This window comes from Stegastes partitus, unplaced genomic scaffold (genome assembly GCF_000690725.1).
Source record: "Stegastes partitus isolate 25-593 unplaced genomic scaffold, Stegastes_partitus-1.0.2 Scaffold120, whole genome shotgun sequence".
NCBI classification, from domain to species: Eukaryota; Metazoa; Chordata; class Actinopteri; family Pomacentridae; genus Stegastes; species Stegastes partitus.
The window spans coordinates 225,273-250,176 of NW_007577851.1; the positions used below are offsets into that span (position 1 = coordinate 225,273).

The 24,904-nt window shown below is 42.1% G+C and overlaps 1 protein-coding gene across 2 annotated transcripts in view; it reads left to right on the top strand.

The window, feature by feature from the left end:
• kcnip1a (Kv channel interacting protein 1 a) overlaps positions 1-24,904 on the top strand; it is a 41,889-nt gene that overhangs the window by 7,889 nt on the left and 9,096 nt on the right. Inside the window, exon 1 of one of the 2 annotated variants that reach the window (XM_008278318.1) lies at positions 20,004-20,061. The exons of the other annotated variant lie outside the window; for it this stretch is intronic. Within the exon in view, the coding sequence (XP_008276540.1) occupies positions 20,004-20,061 (58 nt within the window). Of the gene's footprint in view, positions 1-20,003; positions 20,062-24,904 lie in introns of those variants that run through there. 2 annotated transcript variants of the gene reach the window in all.

Genomic DNA, 24,904 nt, shown 5'->3' on the forward strand with positions numbered 1-24,904 from the left:
TCCATCCATCCATTATCTATACACCACTTAATCCTCACTAGGGTCGCGGGGGGGCTGGAGCCTATCCCAGCTGACTTTGGGCGAAGGCAGGCAGGCATTTATGGTGCCATCTGTAAATGTAATCTTTTGCACCCATGCAGCCCAATATCATCGTATTAACACCTCTGTGTTCATGGTCAGGACTATGCATTCACTGTGGTAAGCCTGGGCAGGTTCACCCCAAACATGCTGGACTCCATCTGAAGCAAGCAAATTTATTTTGGCCTCCTCTGACCAAAAAAGGTGCTTCTTGAAAATCATCAGGCTTCTTTTCATGTTCTTCAATGATGATCAATCTACAGTTCCATGCCAAAACAGAAAAGAAGGGCTACTTTCTTGGACTCAGTCCATTGAGATTGATGTTATGCCATGTTGTACACACAGTATGAACTATCTCAGAATTTCTGATTTCCATTGATAGCCCTTGTGCGAAGTCTATTTTTAAGGGTCAGACTGTACAAGTAGCTCACTGTCCATGTTGTTGTTTTGGGATGACGGCTAATGGCTCAGATTAATGACACTATGGCTGGTTATATATCTCCTGATTACTATGCTAACTGTGTTTTCACAGATTTTACGCTAATCCCCCATCATCCTGTTTTCCATCTTTCAGAAGTAATAGAACCAGATTTTTCTGTTGCTCTGAAAATTAATTTCTACAGCGAGCCATGATGCACACATGCAGACAGACACAACCCAGACATCCAAAACTGAGTTTTAGTCTTCACAGGTCATTTAAGAGCCATGTTTATGGAATTCATCTAACTAAAACTCACAGTTTTGTTTAATTATTTGACTTCTTGATAGAATTTTTACCATGGTTCCTCTATTTTTAATACAGTTTTGGTTTTTAGGTGTTGTTTAGTTTTAGTCTTTTTTTTTCTTTCACGTGATCAAATGTGCTTAAAAAAACATACTCATATATAAATCTCATCTAGTGTGGAATGGGCTGCCCTTCGTGGCTGTGAAGGAAAAAAACATCCAGTGAAACTAAGAGTTTTACCAGTTATCAAGCACCATTGAGCCTTTACCCTCAGGGGGCAGTAATGAGCCCATCACAGTTTTGTTGCACCATACTCCACGTAAAAGAAGTGAACACAACCACCTTCATGTCATACATTGGTTTGTGGACGTTTGTTTGAGTCCTCAAGTTTGGCATTTTGGATATCACCATCTCGGCTTTATGGAGCCAGAAGTGACCATGTTTGGGTGTTGCAGTGGCGCCATGAGTGGAAACTGACTGAGAACAACTACTGAGGGCCTATTTAGCTGCCAAATGCATCCCTATGTTTATCATCTAGCCGTGGTGTAATGTAAGTACATTTACTCAAGTACAATGCTGCATTCACTTATTAGATACAAAATATGTAGGTAAAAACGTATTGCATACAAAATATTTGATGCTTTGTTGTAAATGTATCTACCTGTCAATGTAAAGAGATGAAACATTTAGTTGATAAGTTTACTTGTCAAGAGAAAGAAAATTAATCTACAACTATTTTCATAAACTGTAAACTGCTTAGACACTAATCACTACTATCAAAATAATAATCTCATATGATTTAGTCACAGGACGACTTTCTACACTGAGTACATTAAGCACATTTTCTGGTCATACTTGTACAGTTTTAAATACTATTTTCAGTGTAGGAGTTTGATTTGTGGAAAAAAAATACTTTTTACATTGTGGTACTTTTACTTAACGATGTAAAAATTTCCTCCACCAATGTCATCTAGTCAGTGACTTTGTTTCCAGCCATTTGGTGATGAGCATATGTATAGTGGGTTTTTAAAGCTTTTAGAGGTAGAAAGGACACTAATGAGAGCAATGAGCATGAACCAAAACAGCATTAAAACCAAACCAAGAACATGCTTGAACGCTCTGTAGAGCTGATGCGAACTGGTGTTAATTCTCTGTGAGTTATCGCAATGAACAACCCCTTTCACGAACTGTACCAGCATGTGATCCATCGTTGTTATGAAAAGACTGATTATAGCCTCTTAAACAGATTCAGATTCTCTGCTTCCTGCAACAGCCCAAATCAACAGATAATTACATTACCGTCACGGAGCACCAAGAAACCAGCAATTATTGAGCTGAAACCAGTGGATTTTTTTGCCCTACTGCTCGATACGTGACTTTAAGCTGGAGCGAGATGCTTTTACATGTAAATGAATGTCCTTCACATTCAAGCCCTTACCAGATGAGAGGATTCAACCTGTCAGCACAAGCTAGATGTTTGTATTTCAGTGTATACTGAAGGTTAGATTAGTTTTTTGTAGCGCTTTTTCTACGGTGGCACAACAATAGTGATGTGTTCTACATCAACCAGCAATGACTGGTTTGCCAGACCTATAGCAACAGAGAAATATAGAAACAGAAATATGGCGGCACTTGTATTGGAAAAAATTGTGTCCAGGAAGGCTTTCTGATACCACCCTAACCCTTAACTTGGCCTTCAGAGAAGCAATTACAGTCTAAAAAAAAGAAAGAAAGAAATCGATTGCAAGCAGCAATGTTGTTTTAATTACTCTCACTGCCTGAAGGGGGAGACAAAAGTTCCGCTCTGCGGGTTTAACTGAGTAATTGTCAAAGCTGTTGTCATGCAATTGTCTTTGAATGACTAACCAATTAATTAGCTAATCATTTTAACTTTATACAAAAGAAATGAATGTGTTTAATTTTCAAAGTTATCAACACAAGTGCAATTCCTCTCGTTTCCATTGCACAGTTTGAGACGGGCATCTTAAAGCCAAGCCAACCAAGACTCTCCGCATGGCTTAATACTAATAGAGGTAATTTCTTTTTGTAATTTGGGTGAAATGATCCTTTAAGCGATGATGCTCCAGACAAAATGATCTTGGCGGTGTTTGCTCACTCATTGCACGCTGATTGTAATCGGGCCTTGTTGCACAGCTTGGTTTTCAGTCTGTGTTGGAGCGACTGACACATGCTTGGCTTTGTCAGAGGAAAACCGACATGTGATTGACTCTTTGCAGCAGGAATTGGCTGCTCTCAGCGGTGTTACACCTCATTCCCATGTCTGGCGGGATCGTTGAGCTTGTCTCCTTTGCTCCTTACTTCGGTAAATCAATCTGTTTGTTCTGATGGCTCAGACGTCACTGAGCCTGTTAGTGGCCAGGTGCAGTTTTCACTCTTCAATCCTTGTGATCCATCCCTCTGTTCTGTTCTATCAGTCTGTCTCCCTTTTTCCCTCCTCCACTGTTACCCTTCCATCGACTCCCTCATCCCTTCCCTAAAGTATCCATCTTGCCCTCTAAAATTTTCCATCTCGCTCTCACTTTTCTGCATTTATTGCTTTCTGTCTCATTTCATTCTCTCTCTCCTTCTTTCCTTCCCTCTATGCTTCCCTGCTCTCATCGTCTCCTCTCCTCCATGTGGTCATCACCATGACAGATTCCATCCAGCCTTCATCTAATCAGACCGGACAGCAACTAACCAGTCAATTTATTATTCACTGCCTGTTCACCACTTTCTGCACTTGTCAACACCTTCTTTCTCTACTGTCAGACGCTTTTTACCTTTCAAGCTTTACGGTCTAACCCCATGTTTTTTTTTTCTCCGTTTCCCCTCCATTCATTCAGCCAGACAGCCATCTCAGTCCTGTAAAAGGTCTGTTGTGTAATGGTTAATAAATGATGAGAAAGAGGTTGGCTGGCACTCAGAATGATCCACGGCACCCTGGACAGGCCTGAGTAGCAGCACAGACGATGTCAGGCTTAATGTCTTGGAAGAGTTTGGCGCTCGGCCTAATGTGATGAACCTGTTGCTGTTAGTGTTATTGCACTCCAACTGCAAGTCCACAGGGCTATTTTGGTTTCCTTGTTTAAGGCGCCAGAAAGTTAATGCCTCAATTACTTTGTGTGTTTGTCGCTTTAAAACGATTCGATAATGGTGATGATGTTAGCGCATGTGGATATATGTGATGAAATGTTAGCAGGTCAGTCAAGCAGTTAGCATAAATAAAGAATAATATTTCAGAAAATAGATGAAAGACGAATAATTCTTTACCTGCGTTAAAATGGAACAGTCCCCTCCAGGAAATAATTCTGGAAATAAATAATAAGCTCAACAAAACTAAACTGAGTTCTTTCTGACAAGTCTTCAAGACATATGGCAACAATATTTATTTCATCAAATCGTATTTGTGGCAATAGGAATTGTGACTGTCTCTTATGACTGCCGTCTGTCTGTTGCAAGGATACATGACATTGCTTTAGCACCACAAATTCCCAAGATGGAGGAGGTTGGGGTGGATGGATGGGTCAGGAAATGTTGCATACAGCCACTAGTTTAGTCATTTTACTCCCAACAATCAATTTTTTATTTTTATTTTTATTTTTTAACAAGAATCCTATCGGTTACTTAACCTTAACTGAATGCCTGTTATTTTAACTATGACAACTAAGGTCATCTTACTTTAAAAATGTAAGTAATTTTAACCCAAACCATGTCCTTTACCCAATTAAGTGATTTTGTGCCTGAATCCAACCAAAACCTAAGCATAGTGTACCCAGGCATCATCAGAAAATGGTTTTATTTTTGCAGCTGCAATAAATATTGGGTAGTATTAATAGTCCTGTGGACGTGGTCAGAAAATGTTCATATGTAATATTCTGGAAAATGATGACAAAATGCATTTCATAGATCAATTTTGCGTCATCCCACTGCCATGTTGAGCAAAGATAACATATTCTAGTGTCGTCACGTGACTTCAGAAATGATTTTCTGTCACGTGATACCAGGTGGTTGCCATAGTGGGTGAGATTTTAAACACTCTTTGACTTTGAATGTAAATGTCATCCTTGATCCGTCTCCCTGCATCCGCTGACTCCTGGTTGATGACTTTGACCTCTTTCCAATCGATGTCACGACCTGTTTTAGTTTGATGTTCACAGACAGCTGATGTTTGTTCACTTTCTTACCCAACGTGTTTTTAACACCTGCTACGTAGTTCTCACCACAGATCTTAGAGTCCAGTTTTCCTGCCTTTACATTATGCAAGCAGAGATCCCAGCTGGTGTCATGGGACCAGCTAATGTCACACAACAACACATGAGTAAAAAGTAGTGAGTGAACCTTGGGTTTAGAATATTTTATGACTGATGTGAGTTCTTCAGACTTCAGTGTTTAGCGACTTGGGTTTAAGATTTCATTTAATTAGACACAAACACGTTTTTTAATCTTTCAATATGGTTGTAAGAATCATTCAGGTGTTCCAGGAGGTTTGTCCTCTGGGACATTTTTTCATTCTGGCATCTGTGGAATCACATGAGTCCAAAAAGCCAAACTAAGCATTAAAATATGTGATTGGTTCATGTCCTCTGATACATACACTACGTGCATTTTCTGTTGTGATACAACTCTTGACAGGACAATGTTGTTTACAAAAGAGTCACAAATCATCATTTGATTCAGATACACAATCAACTTGTTTAGGACAGAAAAACATCATGATTTAGTTTAAAAATTCTTGTGCTTTGTGAGAAAAAGAAGCGACGAGCTGTCTCAGTATCTGCAAATACTGTACAACATTTTTTAACCTGTCCATTTCCTCAGTGTGCAAGCTACAGCATGACTTCACGAAACTGTTGTTAGATTTTTGAAATGACAGATACAATATTTATCATTTATCATTATTACTATTAATAACAATAGAAATAGAAAAAAGATGAAAAGTAGCCACTGCTGCCTGCAATCAGCACCACAGCGGGTTAGATATGTTCTTCTGCTGATGTTGTGAATGAAGTTTTTACTATTGTGCTGCCACACTTTGATGGTGATGGCAAGAACAGCATGAATGTCAGTAGCTTTATTGAAGTGAATGAGCCAGAAATTGCCCTCATACATGAATCAGTATGAAGTCTGCAGTAGCCTCATTTTATGCATGATACATGAAGATGATGATACAAAAAAATAGAGACGTGGCAAAAAAAAAAGCATCGACCCCCCAAGAAACTGTACATATATTCTCAGCTGAGCTCGCGTCTTATCAGGAAGAGCCCCTCTCTCTCTCTGGCTCTACTGTAGCTTGCACCCTGCATCTTCTCTCCGCTGACTTTGTCGGTCTGAGACATCTACACTTTATTTTCTCCTCTACTCCCAACAGACAGAGTCATAATTCTTACAGCAGAGAGAAACCACAGTTGAATGTAAACATAAGGGCTTTTGTGCGCATGCTGAAATGACTGATGCAGTTGTTTTTAGTGGGGGAACGTTCTCACCCTCTTTCTGGGTTGTGGGATTCATGGGTTTTGAGCAACTTTAATGGAGTCTTTTCTATTCTAGCTGGCAAACCAATCTCACCACGGGATTCGATTAGTGGCTATTCTGGAGCTTGCACACACATTTTCTCTGAAGTGTTTTAGACCTTTTCATCCATTGGTGGCTTTAAAGTTGAGATTGACATTTATTGTTAACCTTGGGAAAAAGCAGTTCACAAATCAGAACGAGGTCTGTTCAGCCGGCCTTCTGGAGCTTTTGATCATAGAACAAGGTCTTCCTCGGCGCGCTGCAATGAGATTTGTTTGCCAACTCCTATTTTCATGATCGAGAATGAACTTTCAGTTGTATTTCTTCAGTAATTGCGTTCTGTTTTCTTCAGACATCTGTGTTGTGTGAAAACTCGGTATTTAGAAAATGTCAGCTTTTCTCAGACTGATCAAAACAGCCCATTTTTTTTTCAGCTTTTCCACTGTGGGCTTTTTCAATTCATCCAGTGAGTTGTTGAAAGTGTTTGATCAACCAAAGGCGTTCTCTCTCCGCTGGTAGATGTGTGTGTAACCCCTCCACTGAAGTTAAACATCATCACTACAGCAAATCACGCTCCCTTATCTCGTCTATTCAGCCGGGCTTTCAGAATTTAATCAGCACGTCTGTGTGTCACTGCTGTAGTGTTTATTCAAAGAGCTGCTTTACTATGTTGTGATATCGCCACTATTTCCTGCTGTCACCAGTGAGTGTTTGGGCATGTTTTAATGCGTGCAAGCTCACGTGTGTGAAATGCATTTGTCAGTGTTTGTTTTTTTGCTAACAAGCTGCTGTCAGATCTGTCGTTTTCTGCAGGGTTAGAAAATAAGAAAGAGGAGGTGTGTGTGTGAGTGTGTTTTAGCTGAGCTCTTGCATACAAAGAACTATCTCTCGCCATCTCACACACAATCCCCTGCCTTGCGGTGCTCATTTTTCTAACTTTCTTTGTCTGCCTTTCTCTGCCCCTGGTCTTCATTTTCTTCTCTCCCCACCTCACTCACTTACGCTGCCATCTTCTCTCTCTTTTTACTCTGCATTGATCCCCAGCATGCGGGCTACTGCAGCTAGTAGTTTTTAATGAATGCCATGGCCTAATGGCTTTATCATTGGCCTTGATGGCCTCGGCTCCGCCACACCGATGGCTCAGCTGTAAATTGTTTTCTTAACTAAAGCCATGTGAGGAATTTCAATAGGGGCTGCCATCAATAGAGTCAGTGCAGTCTGCCAGTCTCGACAGCAGGGTGTTACACGGAGGGCAGCAAGGGGTTAAGCGTGACTGACAGAGGAGTACATGTTCGAGGTGGACTCTGTTGCAGACTGGAATCATTCCCCGGGTTGTATTGTTGTAGAGCGTGTGTGGCCTGTGTGTGCGCGCAGGTGATGGATTCATCAGCAAAACCTGAGAGCAAATCTGATACAGCATGTTGATGCAGGCGCTGACATATGCGAGGCGGCGTCTCTGCAAATGTAGCGGTGTCAGATGTGCAGGGTTTTGTCCGTGACCCACCCGCCAGCGGAATAATTACGCACGCACAAACACATACACACACCACCTGTCAGACTTGTGCATGTAGCGATAAAGCAGCAAATACACTCTCCACAGTCAGACTGTTTGCCTGCTGAATAGCAAAAGGGGACGGATCAGTCTAGCCCTGCCTTATCTCCCCTCACCTCTTGCACTCTTCATCTTGCTCTATCTCTTTCTTCCACCCTCCCACCCTCTCTCCTCCTCACTTTGCCTCTCCTGCCGCTTTGTCTCTGTCTCTTCTTTCTATTCTCCTCACCCTCTCTCCCCTTTTTTTCTCCCCATCGTTTTTCTGCTCGCGCCTTCCTCTCCCTTGAGTGTTGTCCTCCTCCCTCACGCACTCTCCTCTCTCCTCTCTCCTCTCTCTCTGTCTTTTCCTGTGCAACAGTGTGCAATCCCTCGCTCCCCACCAGACAGACAAAGAGACAGAGCGACTGAGACGAATAGGGGGAGGAAGAGGGAGCAGAAAGGGAGGCAGATACAGAGAGAGGCAGATACATAAAGAGGCACAGAGGAATTGATGGAATGACAGTCTGTTGGCGGGGGACACACTGAGAGAGAGAGCGAAAGAGAGAGAGGAAGAGGGAGGGTGTGTGAGGTAGAGAAAGAGATAGAAGGGATGTAAAATAGGCATCTTCAGTGACAGCGGAGACAAAGGTAGCTTCAGAGTGCATGTGTGCCGTTTATTTCATTCACACACACACACTCTCTCTCACTCGCTCTCTCTCGCTCTCTCTTTCACACACATCCTCTCTCTCTTTCACTCACTCACACACACCCTCGAGCAGAAGCAGCAGAGCTGTGTGGGTGTGAGGCAGCATGAGAAGTGATATCTGTACTTCCACACATACAGCTGGCTGACGGACTAACTTAATCACAAATTACACACCTACTGTACACACAGCACACTTTGATCACGGGCGCGCAGACAAACGCGCACACATAGACACGCGAGCAACTCAACCTTCTTTGCAACCAGAAGTCAACATGGGGCTTGTGATGGGAACCTTTTCCATGCAATCTAAGCAAGTGACCTACCACAAAGGTAAGAATTTTGATTTTATTTTTTTTTTATTTTGTTTTCTTAATTTTGAAATTGATTAAACACATTTAAATAGGATGCATTTGTGTGTTTATTTTTTTGTTGAATGTGACACAGGCATGTGGCTGCCATATGAGAGCAGCACCTGTCATGTTTGTGCCTTAATGATGGAGTCATGTATGTTTTCTCTCAGAGTCATGAATATTGTACAAGAAGTGTATCATGGGAGTGAGCTTGAACGTATAGTGAGCAACGATGTGAAGTTGGCACAGAAAAATGTCAGTCATTGTTGGCTCATGATGCAATCTGCGGGCCACCTGTCCTCTGTTTGAACTGTGGATTTAGGAATAGACATGTGTGTGTCAGTGTCTGGGTGTGTGTGTGTGCAGCCGTGCCATTGGGCATGTCTATAATAGGTGATGGTATTTACCCCTGTCTGTTCTCCAAACCAGCCCGCTTCCTGTCTGCCCTGCTACTGTTTGACATGAGGAAACTTGACAAATGCATGCTTGTGTGTGTGTGTTCTTAGACATATGTGTGAACGGCTTTTCTCCGTGAAAATGTTTATGCGCTTAATTCACTGTGGGTGTGTGTGAGGGGGCCTTTCTTTGTGTGTGTGTGTGTTGTGGGGTGGCTGTGTGTCTGTAAATCAGGGTGGTGTGATCCGTCAGCTTTCGGCCATGGTCTGTCTTGCATCTGTTGAAATGACTGCATCTGACCTTAAACCTGATGGTTATCACCCGACAGACACGGAGCTCCGTCACACACACACATGGCAGCGATAGAAAACAGGAGCCAGATCATTTTTCATCACGCTACCTCATGTAGCAAAAGAGAAGATAAAATTGAGACGTGTCTAATTGGACCATAAACCAGAGTGAAATCACGTAAAACTGTCTGCATGTTACATATGCTGTGACAAAACTTGTGGAGGCGTTGTAAGAGATGTAAATTATGAGCTGTGAATGTTGTGCAAGTCCCTCAGGAAAAAGCCTTTCGGCTGTCTGTATTTCCTCTGTTATACCTGTCAAACAGCGCTGTCAGACCACACTGAGTATTTGAAATAGCCGTAAAAACTCTTTGGAGACTCTATAAATGGGTTCCTGGAATACAAACATATATAGCATCCTGTGTGGGTTGTTTATTTTAATTCCTGACCTGCGCCTCATTCTACTGTGAGGCAACAGCTCTCGGCAGATACTTCAGATCTGTGCTGAGCTGATACTTGAGGCACATTTTCAAGGTGGATGTTTTCTGCCGTGTAAAATATGAAACCTACAGGTCTCAGATTACCGAAACAACACACACACGTCAGAAACACGGCCGTGTTGGCTTCTTCCGTTTCAAGCACAGCCTATTTACTAGTTGAGGACGGCAACAATGCTTATGGAGTATAACCGGGATGTATTTTTAGCCACTTTTGTGCGGGAAAAGCTCTCCCCTACTCGGGGTAACCTCCAAATAGAAGCCACTTTGAAGTATGCACTGTTATGGTGTGAGGAAGAAGCGATAGATGAGCAAAAGTGGGAGAGAAAAATTGAAAAAAGTTGAGAGAGGAGGCGAGGTTGCTCCTCAGGGGGCTGCAGTGTGTGTGTCAGTGAATGTGTGTGTGTTTCGCCATCTGCTGCAGTGTTATAAAAAGTGGCCTAATGAAAGCAGGGCAGGATTCATTTTGCATGGAAGGTTGACCCATCCTTGATCACAACCCAACATGAGGCAACGAGCAGCTGAGATGGGACCAAAGTTAACTGACTGACGATTCAGAAGTTTGGATGAAAATCATTTTTTAGCATACAGTCTGACTCTGTGAAGGCGGAGGTGATGGCTTGTCATTAATCTGATGACGTGAGATGTGACTGGATGAAATCAGACCAGAAACGCTTTCAACTCAGCAACTCACGCCTTCCCTTGGGTTTCACCCTTAACATTGCTGACTGACTTCCAGAGATTAAAAAGATATGACAAAGTAATGTGCAGCAAATTAACCTTCTTTTTTTGTTTTTTGTTTTGCTAACAACAGATAGATTTTGATTAAGGCAGAGAACAGGTGTTACTTTTAATAATCAATCATGTCAAGACAAGGCTGTGGTCAACAACAACCAGTAAAGGGTACAAAACGTCTTGTTATGACTCAAAACACTAAGTTTAGGATTTGACTTGGGACACATTAACTCAAGACTTGACATTTGACTAAGAGGTCAACTGGAGATCTAGATGGTCGTCTTGGCTAAATGGGTTTGAAAATCATTAACTTCACTTCATGTCTCAAATGTAAGAGATCAAGTCATGATGAACTTTCCATTCCAGCATATAAGTCGCTTTTGGCAACAACTATGTGGTACTTATTAGTTTTGCTGATACACATGTGGACAGATGTGGACACAATGGATGCCTGGGGGTCTTTTGGACCCCAGGCCATTTGGTTTAGGTGACAGGTATTGTTTTTTTTGTTTGTTTTAAAGATTTTTTTAATATAAAAAGAGGGACATTTGTCATGCATTTGGAACCAAAAATATGTTAACTTATCAGAAAATGTATTTAACATAGTATAAAAGTCTATAATAATACCAACAAATATTTTGCACATATTCTTTGTTGGGGTCCAGTGGACCCCAAAAGAACTTCTACTTATGGCAACATGAAAGTCCTGAATAGGGTTAAAAGTTTTGTAAGATAATGTCTCACTTTTTTAAAATAGTGATAATACCTTAAATATTTATTACAGTTATTTAGCTCCCCAAGTCTTTTTTTGTTTTTGTTTTTCTTTCTTTTTTTCATTGTTTGTGAATTTTAGCCTTTTATTGGTAGCATAGTCCGACTGGAAAGACATCGGACATCATTGACGTTGAGATTATATGTTATCCAGTTTAATCACTAGACCATCGGCATGCCACATAATCATTTCTGTATTCTGAAAGGCTGAGAGGATAGAATAACTTGTAGAATTACGTGCACTGTGGCCTTGTTCACGCCTGACATTAACATGCATCTTGGGTGATCCGATCACAAGAGGACAGCTCTGAGAACGTCACTTCACATCTGGCATTAGGATGCGTCCCCACACGCCTCTTGAGTGACCACTTGTGATCGGATCTCGCTTCCCCACTCTATATGCAAATAAACACGTGCTCCATTTGCAAAGACCGAATGTGTTGTTGTTTTTAATTGTCGGGAGATAGCAATGCACTGCCTGCGTTTAGTCGGCCAGAAATTAAAAGAAAAAAAAATGAAATTACCATTTTGGCAGTTGTTGTTGCCTGTTGTTGCACTTTAGTATGATGCTGTTGGCACTCCACTGAGTATGTATTTATGCAGAGTAGTTGAGTAGGTGGTCCTTGAGCGTGGCCTGCAAAACATTGACGCACTACTGATAGAAGAATGTGGGCCAGTGCAGCCCACAGCATGTCTGAGTGTGGTCTGAAGGATCAGGTCTCAGTGGGTCCTCAGTGCTTCTTGGGTGAATTCCCACCTGAACTTAGATCTGCCCACTTGAGATTGGATCACCTAAGACACATGTTAGATCCAGGTGTGAACAGAGCCTTTGTTAAAGCTATGTCAGGGGGTCACAAGTAGACGATGTTTTATTCTTAAGGGATGTCGGCCCAACATGTCGACAGCATTTTCTTTAGAATGAAAAGCACGTCTTCCTTCATTGCAATCCTGCAGCGGTGTCTGTGGAGGTAGAGCAGGTTGACTTTTAATGACAGGGTTGGTGGTTTGATCCAAGCTGTCTTTTTTGACCTTTGAGTGAATAATTAAGCTCAGTTGCTTCCCGTGGCCACCTCTGTGTGGTGCATGGTGAATGAAAGTCACACTGTAAAGTGCTTTGCTTTAAAAGAGCTGAATAAATGCAGTCCATTTACAGTCCTATGGAGTAGGCGTTTTTGTTTTTGGTGTGGGTTACTAAATGAAGTGAAATTGATGTTGTGGCCTACATAAAGTTGAAGCTTTTCCACAAGGGAAGCTGGAAGGCAGAGTTATTAGCCAGTGCCCCTTCTGGCTCATATGGCCATAGGTTGGCATTAAGGCATTTATCTATATGTGTCTCTCTTCACCTGGGGAAAAAGAAAAAAGAAATTTATCCACTGTCTCTGTGCACAAACTACTCTGTTCCTATGAAATATTTCCCAGCGGTTATAAACTACAAAACCTGCGCCTTGCCGACACATTCATCTCCCAGTCCGTTCGCTCCATTTGTTTCTGCCTCTACTTTCATTTCTCTGTACCCTCTTGCTCTGTCAAGTGTATTTTCACTCTCTCTCTCTTTGTCTTGCTCGCTTTCACCTCATTTCACCTTCTCATTTTGTCTTTTATGTGTCGGTCCCTTCAAGTTTTTCCCTTCTATTCGCCGAGCTGCTCTCCTCTTGATCTATGGCTACTCGTCTTGCCTTTGCTGTTTATCTCAGAGTTTCTGTCTCTTTCACTCTCCAGAACCTTCACATCTCTTTGTGTTGTGAGATTTGCACAGAGGGTAACCTTGTCCTACTCTAATTTCTCTCCAACTGTTTGAAGCTCCACTAATCATGTAGCGTTTTTTGTTTGGGGGCAGCGGAAATATGTAAATATGTGTGTGTGTTTGTGCATGTGGGTGAAGGTCTCCAGGAGAACAAGTGCATTTGGCTCAATGTTTCCATCTGCTGCAGGGCTAAAGAGTTGAGAAGAGAGGATCTCTGTTTCTTTAATAGGCTTTACAGTTTCCGCCCCTCTCTCTCATCCCCGCACATCAAAAGAAGTGCACCAAAAGGGCCAATTAGGACAGCAAAAGAGCTTTATTAGGCACATGGCAACATGAAAACGAGTTTCTGGTTAATCCCGTGCCCAAAGCATGTGTGTGCTTGTGTGTGACGAGCATGAATGTGTAATGATGGCACTGTGTGCTATCACAACTTCGTATCTCATGTGTCTTTACACTCTAGTCTACACTGCATAGTTATTCATAGCCAGTATTATTTCCATTTTAAAAACATCTGCCCATCATTTAAGATCCTCTGTCAGTGTTTGATCTCTCAGTGCTGCAAATAAACTCACATTTATTAAATAAAAAAATCTATATACTGTATACATAAATGTACTTTATTTGCATAGTATTTGCAGGCAAACGCTTTCCTCAGTTCTTCAAAGATAAACAACGTATTCCAATGCAATTTATCTCTATCCACAATCCAGCCCTGCTTCTGCCTTCAGGCCTTTGTGATACTAGAGCCAATGGGAGAAATGCAGATGATGAATATAGATAGCCACTTAGCTCTGCCTGTATGGTTCAGCCTGTCTGCAGCGTTAATACAGCAGTGATGCACATCACTTGAAGTAAATTAATGTGACAGTTGAAATGACACTCCTGTAAAGACAGCAGTGAATGTTGCCGGTGTAGCATTTTACTCGCAAATATGCTAAAACAACTGTTTATTTATATTCAGATCAAACTTGTTCTCTTTCCAGCACTTAATGGATATAAAGGGAGTGGCACTGCCCATTGAGCATCGTAAGTATATTTATAGTTATGACTGAGTAAAGCAAAGGCAACTTTATGTGTTATATAAACACTTCAATAATTTCCCATTCAATTTGTTGACCTGCTCATACTCACATACCACCAATGGGAGAATAGATTTGTTTGGTTCTGTTTAGCATACATTCCCATACCTACCTGTGCAGAGGGGGTGAAGGATACACAAACACCACAAATTAGGCACTTTGATTTACATATACATGCACTAATTAAGGCATACAGGGACTGTTTTGTGCCGAAAATAAATCTTTTTTTTATAGCTTCTTTTGCAGCAGTAACAAAGGAATACTAATCAAGCAAGACTGTTGAGTTGTTATTTCTATTTTCTTAATTACTAACAAACAAGCTTTTACTGAGGGGACCTCCTGTCGCCAAGTAAATATATGCCTCTGAGTTTGTTTTGTGACCTGTAAGAAATGGAAAACTGTGTTCCGGTGTGAAGGGAAGACGAACAACTTCAATTGTCAGCTAAATTTAAAAACAAACACAATCGTGTGAGTGCCCTTAAACGCATCAGGTCAGGGAGTCATGATTCACACTTGTGTCATACATCTGACATATCTTCATACATGGCCAATACAGCAACAAAGAAATCCAAAGTAACAAGTACACAGTTGAAGTCCCACCATCAGTTATTTTTAAAATTACTGGTTAATTGGAGGACTGCAAGGTGGCCCGGTGGTTAGCACTGTTGCCTTGCAGCAAGAAGGTTGCCAGTTCTGGTCCCAGTGAGGACACCCAGGATCTTTCTGCGTGGAGTTTGCATGTTCTCCCCGTGCAGCATGGGTTCTCTCTGCGTTCTCCGGCTTCCTCCCACACAGTTCAACAACATGTTGAGGTTAATTGGTGATTCTAAATTGTCCATAGGTGTGAATGTGAGTGTGCTGGGATAGACTCCAGCCCCCTGCGACCCTAGTGAGGATTAAGCGGTGTGTAGAGAATGGATGAATGGTTAATTTGATGATTATGTTTTATGATTTGTTTCAATCGATGTGGCACTGTATATGATCATTTCTAGCTGTGGGCCACTCTCTGTCTTACTGACTGGGCTACTTAATACTTTTAAAATACATTTTTCTCCAGGAGCATTTCCTCCTGTCAGTCACAGTTCTTTTTGTCCCCTTGTTCCAGCTGAGCAGGTAAAAAGAAACTTTTGAAACAACGTTCTGAATGTGAATATTCCTGCTGCTGCTTCCTTTGCTTGGTGTGTGTTTACGACAACATCACTTCTTATGCCAGTCCAGTTGGCTGTAAGAATAACAGCCGAGTAGAAACCATGTTGATAAGGGAAATGACTATTTCCTCTGCCTGGTCTTTCTCTCTTCATCGATTTCCCTCTTGAATCACTCTCTATCTCCTTTTAAAACTTTATCTTCCGCTTTCTCTCACTCTGAATTCAGTCTTCTTTGTGCTCTCTTCTTACCCTCTACACGTCCATCCTTCTTCTTCTTACATTTTCAGTTTATTTATGTCCCTACTTACCCCCTTCATCGCTCTTTTTCTCTTTTACCTTTCTCCCCAGATAATTACAGATCAATAGCGGAGGCTCCTTTAATTATTCCCTTTTTTTATCATGTGAAGGGGGCCGGTGAGAGGCTCAGCATGCGTCCACTAATAAAGACACAGAGAAGCGTCTGTGTGAGAAGTCATTTGGACAGCAATAGATATTACTATTGATTTTCCTAATAGACATGTTCCATGTCCAAAGCCACGCTGCCCCTGGTGAGTAATTGCCAAAGCCTTGTGCGCCGACAGGATGGTGTGATACAGCGGCGTGATAGATTCATAATCTATAACTACTAGGATGAATCTTTTAGGAGAAAAAGAGTGAATTTTAATGTTGTTGGCCTGCAGGTTAGCGCTGAGGTTGGTCTGAATGTGCAGCTTTGACTTCGCTGAGCTGATTTTCTAAAGCTTCCTCCCAGCATTTTAATCTTAATCAAGATCTTCAGAGTTTCATTTTCTCTCACGCTTACTCCCCCATTTTGGTTTTTTTTCTTCATATTTTATTTTTTTTGCGTTCTCTTTGTTCTTCTATCCCCTTCTCTGGAAATGAGGTGTTTGCATGTCCCACTTGTTCTCCTCTGCCTTTTCTTTCTGGCAATGCCACTCGCCCACTCTCCTGCTCTTGTTACCCACTTCTTCCTTTTTCATTCTCTCGCTGCATCGCACTCTAATCTCCCGCTGGAAGCTTTTCTGGTGCGTTTCCTCCTCCTCCTTCTTCTTCATCTTCTTCAACCTTCATTGCCAAATATGCTTCCATCCGCACCTTCACTGCTTTTTCCTTCCTCCTCATATACAGCTGTGGCACATATAGGAAGAAGCACATAGACCTTATATGCCTCTTTGTGCTTGTTCTGTTTTCTCCTCTCCTCTGTCTCGTATCATCACTTTTCTCAAAAGTGTGACTGGGGTCTTGTAAAACAGTCTGCATCCATTGGCTCACATGCCTGCAGGGAAACACTAGGCAATTTGGTGGCAATATGTACACAAGCACAAGCACAAAAACAAGCACACACACACACACACACGCTCCAACCTCGCGCTCTTTCTCTTTGCTCTACAGACAGACTTTGAAATGATTACTAGACGGAGAAACATTTCTGTCAGTGTGTGGAAACCGGCCTGTCAGAGACCGCAGGGAGATAGAGAGGGATGGAGATTTGAGATTGGAACAAGCCAGGAACAGTGTTTGAAGCGACAGGAACACTAGGCAGATACAAGCGCAGAGATTTATAGGGAGAGATGGCTAGATAAAGGTGTAGTGGCGTAGGCCGTATGCCTGAAGACAAATTCATAGATAAAAGGGTGGAGAGAGAGATGGTTAGATATGGTTTAAGGCTAAAGATGAAGTAGGGTGCGGCGTAGATAGGAAGAAATAACTTTGATACGCCTGTAAATTCCTATAGGCACAACGCAGGCGGTGAGTTTTATAGCAGAGGCAGCACAGATGAAGCGCTGTGTGGGTTTGTGCGTTGCAGGAAACGGTCATGCATGCTGTTTGGATGCCACTAGAGTCCACAGAGACCTCATCCTATCATCAGCGATTCTTTCTGCCCATGCTTGGTGCATGTGCGGAATATATGTGCATGCATAGTGTACGTGTGCTCCTTTCTGTGTGTAAGCATGTGTGTGTAGGCAGGGTGAAAGCATTACTCCCCACTGCTGTCCATTCTGTCTCTCTCGCTGTTGTGAAGAAAGAAAAAAAAAAAAAAAAACGCTCTCACATCCAAGTATTCATGAGCACATTTTCACAGAAGCAGATTGCAGATTTTTTTTTTCGTTACTCACCAAACTAAATCTTTTCAGCTAAATCTGCCCATATGGCTTCCCAACAATCACACTTTCTTTCATTATTCACCATCAGCTGACAAAAAAGTGTCCCATATTCAGAGCAGTTGCCACATTTGCAGAGGCAGTTTTACGGAGGGCTGGCTTGACGAAAAAAAGGACAATGTGTCTATTATCCAAATCCACTACGGAAAATGTAACTCTAAAATCTGACATATGCATCATTCATGGAAGTAATTGCACCTCTACAGATACTATTTTTCATGTATTTTGTGGCAAGATATTGTTTTTGCCAGTTTGATCATAGATTTTACATGTTGTATGTTGAGTCTTGTCCTCAAACTAAAGGCATTTATATCTGTAAGCTCAGATCATCAGCCAGGCCAGTAACGTGAGCTGAGCAAGTTCTTAATGAAGCTCAATATTATTATATGTATACAATATTTAGAGCCACTGCTTCCTATTTGACAGCTATAGTGTCTAGTTACTTTGCATATTCAGATTTTCCAGGCAAACATTAACTCAGCTCATAATTTTTATTCTACCTCAACAGTAGCAACATTAAAAATGCTTCTTTCTCAGCCATGAATTAATAATTGTAATCGCGTAATTTGATACATCACACCTCTCCCCCTGCATTAAACCTTTATGAAGTTTGGTTTTTGGTGTGCATTGTTGGAAATGTGCAAATTTAATTATACGCTTATGACTGAAGAATAATTAAAGGTGTACGTTCTAATGAGAGGTGATTTTTTTTTTTGTCGTCTCTGTTTGCATATATATAAATGTGATACAGTTCCAGTACAGCGCCAACCATAAAGCCTTACTGCAAAATGGAAACAACACCTCTGTTGTAATGCAAACAAAAAATGCAACATTATACGCATCATAAAAGTAGATTTTATAGTAGAATGGTTGCACTGGGCTATGTTAGATTGTGCAGGTGTATCTAGTAAAGCAGCCATAAAGTGTTTGTCGAATTTTGTAAGGGGGCATTTCTGCATAATGAGCTCTAGATTTTGGTAAGTGAATTCTGAATGCAGGAAGTGATATTGCCAGGAAACAATGGCCATGTGATTTCCTCCAACACTGCATTCATGCAATATGTTTCGTATGTGCAGCGGTTGCACACTGAACTTTCATAATGTGAAATGATAAACTTTGCTTGTATCGATTGGATTGTAATTAAAATGGGATTTCATGCGGGTGTGTGTGTGCAGCTCTTACAGGCAAGAGCTCACACTCCTGTAATATTATCTGACACTTGTCTTAATCCCTCTATTTCAGCACTATTAAATATCTCATTCTTCTCATCCCTTCCCTCTTCCTGCTTTTAATCTCTTCCTCTTCTCACATCCTTGACTTTAAGCTTATTTTATTTTATTTTTTTCCCTGCCTGCCCATCTCCCTTTCTTCCTCTCTTCCCTGCCTTAGGAGCCAATCTGCCACCACAAACACACACTCTCCATCCCTTCATCCATCCTGTTAGTGTGCATGTGAGTGTTCGGGCATCATGGATGGATGAACTCGAATGATGGATGGAGTCAGTGGAGGTGCTGATAGATTGAAGTGGCCTTTTCATGAACAAATCCCAATGCAGAGGAAAAACAGAAGCACTGCTCAGGGCTCTTCCTAATTTCTGTCACATTCACATGTTTCCCCTTCACCCTGTGATTCATATTTACCTCTCCAGTCAATATTGAATCCTGTATCTATTTGCATATTTGTTCTGCATCAGAGGGAAGCAGATGCTTTTAGGTGCACAAATGTAACAGGGCATGTTTGTTGTTTTTTTCAGTCGGAGTGATTCATGCAGTGTTATCATCTACAAATCAATGGGTACACTCATATTAATTTATAATTTAGTGAATCAACATCCTGGCGATTTCATACTGAATCGCTGATGCTCTGCTGGGGCTCTTGGCTTGCAGCGAAGGTGGGAGGGTGATAGATATAGACAGAGAGAAGGAAAGGAAAGGAGGGAGGGAAGGAGGGAGGGAGACTACAACCCCTAATGAAAAACAAGGCATTGGGAGGGAGGGAGGGGGGTGAGAGTAGAAGAGTGTAGGGAGAAAAAAAAAAAGGGGAGAGAGAGAAAGAGAGGAGGAGCGCCATGAGATGGAGTGAGAAGGCATGAAAGGAGGGATGAGAGAAAGAGGGTCTCTGCCGAGAGCAGCCATTGAGAGAGGAGGTGGAGAGGAGGATGAGAGGAGGAAGAAGGAGGGCGAGGGAGTGTATGTGTGCGTTGTAGCTGTCCAAACACGTGACGAAGAGATACAGACTTCAGCATACAGACGCACCTGTTTCCACGACGACAACGGCAAACATGGGGGCTGTGGTGGGCACGTTGACCATGCAGACCAAGCAGAGGAGGCCGTCCAGGGGTGAGGGAATACACACACGCAGACATAAATACATGCACAGGCATATACATACCCTCACACACACACACACACACAATGTGTTTCCTCTCCCTTTTAAACCAACACACACACACACACATATGGATGCACACATACGGACCGTGAAACTTTTAAAGATGTGTTTTCTGTCTATCTTCCACACACACGCCTCCACTTCAAATATACAGCGCACGTACGCAAGCTGCAGAGCAAAGATTAATAATTGCTGGTATTTCAGTTAAGTTGCAGTGAAAGAAAGAGGACATATGGTTTGTAGACAGAGAGAGAGAGAGAGAGAGAGAGAGAAAGGAAGAGGGGAAGTGAAAGAGACCAACAGGTGTTCCCAGAGGAAAAAAGTGTGTCTGTTTATTCTACAACAAAGTTTTAGTGTGAGCGAGTGTCTGCGCCCATGTGATTGTTGTTGAGCTTATCTTTTTTTGACACAGCAAACCGAGGGAGTGAAAGCAAGACATAGTTTCTTTGTGTCTCCCTGTGTGTGTGTGTGTGTGTGTGTGTGCGTGTGCGCGTGAATGTGTGTGTGTGTGTCTGTCTGTCTGTCTGTTTGTGCGCGCAGACGCGGGTGTCGACGCTGGTAAACACACACATGTCGAAGGTATTTGTCACTCTGCTCACACACTGCTTTTCTGTCTTGCTGTTACCTTGGAAGCACGGTAGCCATGGCAACAAAAGATGTCGGTTTTTTGGGGTGGGAGGGGGTTGGGGGCTTTGATGAGATTGGGGTATTCCTAAGTAAGTCAAGGCCATGTGAATGAGAGATGCAAATATCGAGATGAGGCGAGCAGTGGGATTTCTTTTATGTGAAGACCTGTTGCCTGTTGAGAAATGTTTTACTCCCTCTGTACTCATTCTAATAAAACCCTGTAAACCTCATTTATATAAATCTAACAAATCCAAATTGGCTGCTACGATGAATGGGCACGCTGAGCAGGAGTGAAAATATCCCCTGTTAATACTGTGCAGTCACTTAAACTTATTTGTTGAGGCACGCAGTTATCGGTTTTCCAGTCCAAATTAGACCATACAGGACATTTTCCAAGTGAGAGCATATGGCTGGTTTCATCTTTTAAATAAGCTTTTTTTCCCCCCTCTCTCTCTCTCTCTCTCTGCACAAGCTCAAACAAGCACCTTTCCCCATGGGTGTAAAACAGGCAAGGCGCAAATTTGTTGCTATTTTGAAAAATGAGGTGGTTGTAGACGCACTCACATTGTGGAAGCGTGTGAAATCTGATTCCTCCTGCGAATAAAAAATAAATAAAAAAATAGCCCTGCAAACACATGTAATACTGGGATGTAGAGCTGGAGATTTTAGGGGGATTGTATGTAATTGTGGTGTTGTGTTGTTACTTTTTCATTTCTCCTCCTGTTACATGTTAGCCGTGTGCAGGATTAGTGCAGCGGAGCATGTATGTATGCAGCCGTCCTTTCCCGTGGTGTTGCAAATAATTCATCCAGGATCACAACCCTGACAGCAACACGAAGAGAGAGACAGTGCACGGCTGTAATATTGTGAGATTAGATTCCTACATGATTGATCCTCTGAGCATGAGCTCATCACTGGGCTGTGAAAGGAAATACCTTCGCTGTATTTGCACAAGCTTGAATATTTGTCTGTTTTCATCAGTGCTGCTTATTGTTCCCTCAACTTGCTTTATTTTCTGCCAATTATCTTCTGTTCTGGCAGTCTCTCTTTGGTGGGAGTTTGCTCCTACCTGTTGTCTCATCTACCTTGCTTTGTCTGGCAGGCTACCTGCTGCTTGGCCTCTCGCAACTCATCTCTAGAAAGATTTTCACCTTGCGTTTTTCTCTGCTCCCTGGTGCTTTTTTTTTTTTTTTTCATTTCTTTCCAGCCCCAAAATCTGTGCCTTCCTCGCTTACTCCCTGCGGCAATGTTGTCTCAATCTTCTCCCTCTGTCACAGCTCTTCCTCTTCCTCTTATCTTGCTTTCTTTTTTTTTTTTACTTTCGGCAGCCTCCCTCCTCAATCCCTCAGCCTCTTCTTCTCATTGTTCTTTCACAGCTCCGCATCTCTTTCTCTTCCACTTTACCGCGCTGCTTTCTCTTCTCTCTGTCGTTTCCCTCTTTTCTCCCTCCCACTCCTTCTTTTTTTTCCACGCTTGTTTCTCTTCATCTCTGTTTCTTCTAATTTCCTCCGCCTGCACTCTCACATGCCACAATCTGCTCCTGGAACCCTCATCTCCATACTTCTCCTTCCCCCCCCTCCATTTCTCTTCTATGCCTCTATTCTTTTTCTCATTTACTCCCTTTCTCCATCACCCACGCTCCCATTAGCTGGTGTGAGTGCTTATTAAGTCATCTCATCATCCTCATCCCTTGGCATCCAGCAGAGTGTGTGTTTGTGACAGTGTGTGTTTATGTGCTTGCGTATTCCTGCAGAGTCTAGACATTTATTTACTCAAAAATCAATATTGGCATGTTGCTATGTGCTTCTAAATGAGCTGTATTTAATCAGCGGTGGAACACCAATATGTGAGGAAGTGACAAGATGGAGTTTTCTGTTTTTGTGCGCATCTGCACCTTGCATACACAAACGCACACAACGCTGCAAACACCCTCCAGCGCTTCAGTCCTCCTTCACGGGCTGAGGGTTAGTAAGCAAACAGATACAGTGTGTGTGTGTGTGTGTGTGTGTGTGTGTGTACGGCTGCAAGCATGGGGGGTGTATTGTTTTATGCACACGGGTGCTTTAATGGTTTGCTTATCAATGACTCTTGAAATAATGCGTTCATGTTTGTGTCATTAGAGCGAGTGGGACTGAACGCATATGGCTTTCTGTGTGTGTGTGTGTGTGTGTGTGTGTGTGTGGTTGTTTTCAACAACAGCGAGTCATTGGACTTTCAGTGAACCGCTCAAAGGCCAGTCAGGGATTGGCCTTGAGTGCACTGACTTGGATATTGACTGTGGAAAACAATGTGTCTCAGAATGAGGGCTTGAATTCATGCTGTGGAACGTGATTATGTTTTCGGCTTTTGCATGGTTTACAGCAAATAGGACTGTTGCAGCTCAAGTCTATTTTTAAGATCCTCCCTCCTTACCTCCTGGGAGCTCGTGGCAAGAAGAGCTCCTACTTTCTTGGAGAGAACGGCTCCACCATTAAGGAGGCCGACGAGAGCAACCCCTCTTCATCGCCGCCAGGACACTAGATTAGGCTAATTCCGATTATGCAAATGAAACACTCTCTGGCAAGGATTACAGGACACAGTATGAGAAAGAAAGGGAGAGCATGGTGAAGGCAGTGTGGCAGACTGAGAGGAGAGTTTGGCAGAGTGGGAGAGGAGAGAGAGAAGGGAAGGATTCAGTTGGAAACAGAAGAAAGGAGGAGATGGAGGAGAAATGGGAGCAAACATTACACCAAAGGCAGCAGTAAAGCAAAGAGTTAAATCCTATTCAAGGGCTTTGGGAAGTGTGTCTATTGAGGTATTTTTTGGCGAGTGACAGGCAGCCTTTCTTTGCTGACAGCTCAGACCACCCCTTAATATTCCAAACAAGCTGTGAAAGAAAAGGGGTCCAGGCTTTTGGTCACTGTCAGACTCCACAGCTTTTAATAGCTCATGTCACAGATAGAAGTTTAGCTCTCGAGGTGCCTTTCTAGGTTGGGTTTATTTGAGTTTTCTTCACCTGCTAAGTTTGCAGTTTCTGTTTCCGAGCATGAATCATGCAGACTTCTAGATCTCACCTGTTCAATAAAAACTTTGCAATAGTCAGTGTGACCTAGAAGAACTCAGTTTTACTCAGCTGCAGCAAGAAGATGTGTTTTAAAAGAGGCTTCCTGAATGAGAAGATATTGTAATTACACCGTTGTCGACTAGACACTATAATCAGATTCACAATTTTCAAAAACATACTGTGCACTTGGACTGGAATGAATCATTCACTCCCTAATATGCACGTACGGATTACTGAGCAGACCCAAGTGGGTCAAGAGGTCCTCTACGCTTTTCTTGTTTGAAAGTCAATGGGTTCAGTCAAACGAAGGTGCGACTTGATTGCTTTTGTATCTAATCCTTGTGTGATCTCTTAATAACACACCTCCACTGATACCATCACCATTTGCAAAAACAGCATGTGACATTCATGTTTTCAAATGTGAGCTATCATGTTGAACATATGAATACATCAGGGGCAGCCATGGAAACTCAATGAATTTTACTCATGCATGTCACATGTGAAATGTTGTTTTTCACAGGTCATGTCTCTGCAGCTCATCCACATGTGGATTCATCAAGCGGGAAAATACATGAAAATTTAACACATGAAATACAGAACTGGACGATATCACCTAAATTCATCGTCATGTTTGTTAAATTTACCTCAGTAACAATTCATTTAAAAATGATTCTTAAAATACACTAAGGCACAAAATCTGTCTAGAATGTAGACATACTTTAATTATTCGCACAAAGGTATAAAGCAACAATAAGTCATGTATAACATTCAGTTCATATTGGTACTGGTAGCTGTTGGACTCTGGACCTCTTTTTGAATCGTCCCTTTCATTAATTTCGTTGTTATTCCAACAGCATTTTGCTGAATCAAAGCTCAGGGTTTCAGCGTACGCCTTCATCGGGGGTCAAACTGGAACAACGTGATGTGAAAACTCCATTCGTCGCGGCACCATCTTGTGGTCAAATCAAAGCAAATGAAATTAACCAAAAAAAACAAGCTACAATCAATTTTTGGTATAATTTCACAAAACATAAATCAAAGCTAAACAATCAAAGGCTTGATTCAGTCCATGTGGCAATGGTATGTTTAACTGATGTATCTGAAAGGCTTCACAGGAGCAC